The sequence below is a fragment of the Ailuropoda melanoleuca genome, unplaced genomic scaffold (genome assembly GCF_002007445.2).
Source record: "Ailuropoda melanoleuca isolate Jingjing unplaced genomic scaffold, ASM200744v2 unplaced-scaffold69064, whole genome shotgun sequence".
Lineage (NCBI taxonomy): Eukaryota > Metazoa > Chordata > Mammalia > Carnivora > Ursidae > Ailuropoda > Ailuropoda melanoleuca.
In genome coordinates this window covers 1-1,622 of record NW_023243908.1, presented here as the reverse complement: position 1 = coordinate 1,622, position 1,622 = coordinate 1, and the positions used below count along the sequence as shown (strand labels likewise).

The 1,622-nt window shown below is 54.3% G+C and overlaps 1 protein-coding gene across 2 annotated transcripts; it reads right to left on the bottom strand.

Annotated features, from left to right (window-relative positions):
- Positions 1 to 102: 102 nt before the first annotated feature.
- Positions 103 to 1,551, bottom strand: LOC117800374 (6-phosphogluconate dehydrogenase, decarboxylating-like). Of its 2 annotated transcripts, XM_034652906.1 has the most exons (2): positions 1,292 to 1,551; positions 103 to 1,225 (listed from the first exon to the last, which is right to left on the bottom strand). In XM_034652906.1, the coding sequence occupies exons 1-2, from the start codon at positions 1,549 to 1,551 to the stop codon at positions 103 to 105; spliced, it is 1,383 nt and encodes a 460-aa protein (XP_034508797.1). The 2 variants fall into 2 exon arrangements, with proteins under 2 accessions (XP_034508797.1, XP_034508796.1); XM_034652905.1 differs by having other exon boundaries at positions 103 to 1,551.
- Positions 1,552 to 1,622: the final 71 nt, after the last annotated feature.

Genomic DNA, 1,622 nt, shown 5'->3' with positions numbered 1-1,622 from the left:
CTCAAACTTGGATGGAAGTAGTCAAAAGTGCTAATGGGTGCGGAGCTCGGAGGGAGTGCGCCGTCTGGAGGAATGGCAGGAATTCGTGCTAGGATGCTCAGGTTAGGCGTTGTAGGAGGACGACGAGACTTTCCCGCCATGGCCGGTCCAGTTGGTGTGGATAAACTGCCCTGGTTTGGCGAGTAGTTCATACGTGTGAGCACCGAAATAATCCCGCTGAGCCTGGATCAGGTTGGCAGGGAGCATCTCGTGCCTGTAACCGTCGTAGAAGGAGAGGGCTGTGGTGAAACAGGGCATAGGGATACCGATTTGTACCCCAGTGCTGACCACACGGCGCCAGGAGTCCTGGCAGTTATCAATTTCCTTCTTAAAGAAGTCATCCAGCAGCAAGTTCTGGAGGTTTGGATTTCCCTCAAAGGCCTCTTTGATCTTGCCAAGGAAAACACTCCTGATGATGCACCCTCCCCGCCACATCATGGCAATGCCACCATAGTTCAGAGTCCAGCCATATTCCTGGGCCGCCTGCCGAAAAAGGATGAACCCTTGTGCATACGAGATGATCTTGGAGGCGTAGAGAGCCTTGCGGATGTCCTCCAGGAAAGCCTTTTTGTCCCCACTGAACTTGGTCTGTTTTGGTCCCTTCAGTTGCTTGCTGGCCACAATGCGCTCTTCCTTCAAGGAAGATAGACATCGAGCGAACACAGCCTCACCTATCAGTGTAACGGGAATGCCGAATTCCAGGGCAGAGATGGCGGTCCACTTGCCAGTGCCTTTTTGTCCGGCTGTGTCGCGGATTTTTGGCAGCAAGTGTTTGCTGTCAGTATCCCTGAACTTCAAGATGTCGGCTGTAATCTCGATGAGGAATGAATCGAGCTCAGTCTTATTCCAGTCTTCAAAGGCCTTTGCCATCTCGTCCTGTTCCATGCACAACACATCCTTCATCAGGTGGTAGGCCTCGCAGATAAGCTGCATGTCTCCATACTCAATCCCATTGTGGACCATCTTCACGAAGTGGCCCGCGCCTTCCTCACCGACCCAGTCACAGCATGGTTCACCCTCTACCTGGGCAGCAATGCTTTGGAAGATGGGTTTGATATGTGGCCATGCCGCCGGGTCTCCTCCAGGCATGAGGGAAGGACCATAGCGGGCACCGTCCTCACCGCCGCTCACTCCACTTCCTACAAACAGGATTCCTCTGGCCTTCAGATCTTTGCAGCGCCTTGTACTGTCGCGATACTCCGAATTCCCTCCATCAATGATGATGTCTCCAGGCTCCAGCAACGGGATCAGCTGGTTTATGAAGTCGTCGACTGCCTGGCCTGCCTTCACCAGCATCATGACTCGCCGGGGTTTCTTCAGCTTGGACACCATCTCCTGCAAGGAGTGGGCACCGACCACCTGAGTGCCCTTTGCCTCGTTGGCCAGGAAACTGTCCACTTTGGAGACAGTCCGGTTAAAGGCACAAACCACAAAACCATGATCGTTCATATTCAGCACCAGGTTCTGACCCATGACGGCCAGTCCAATGAGGGCGATGTCTGCTTGAGCCATGGTGTTAATGATGCCTGTGCTGCCGCTGGTCCCGCTCAGTGCCCCGGTTCGCAGCTCGCGTATCCTCCGGC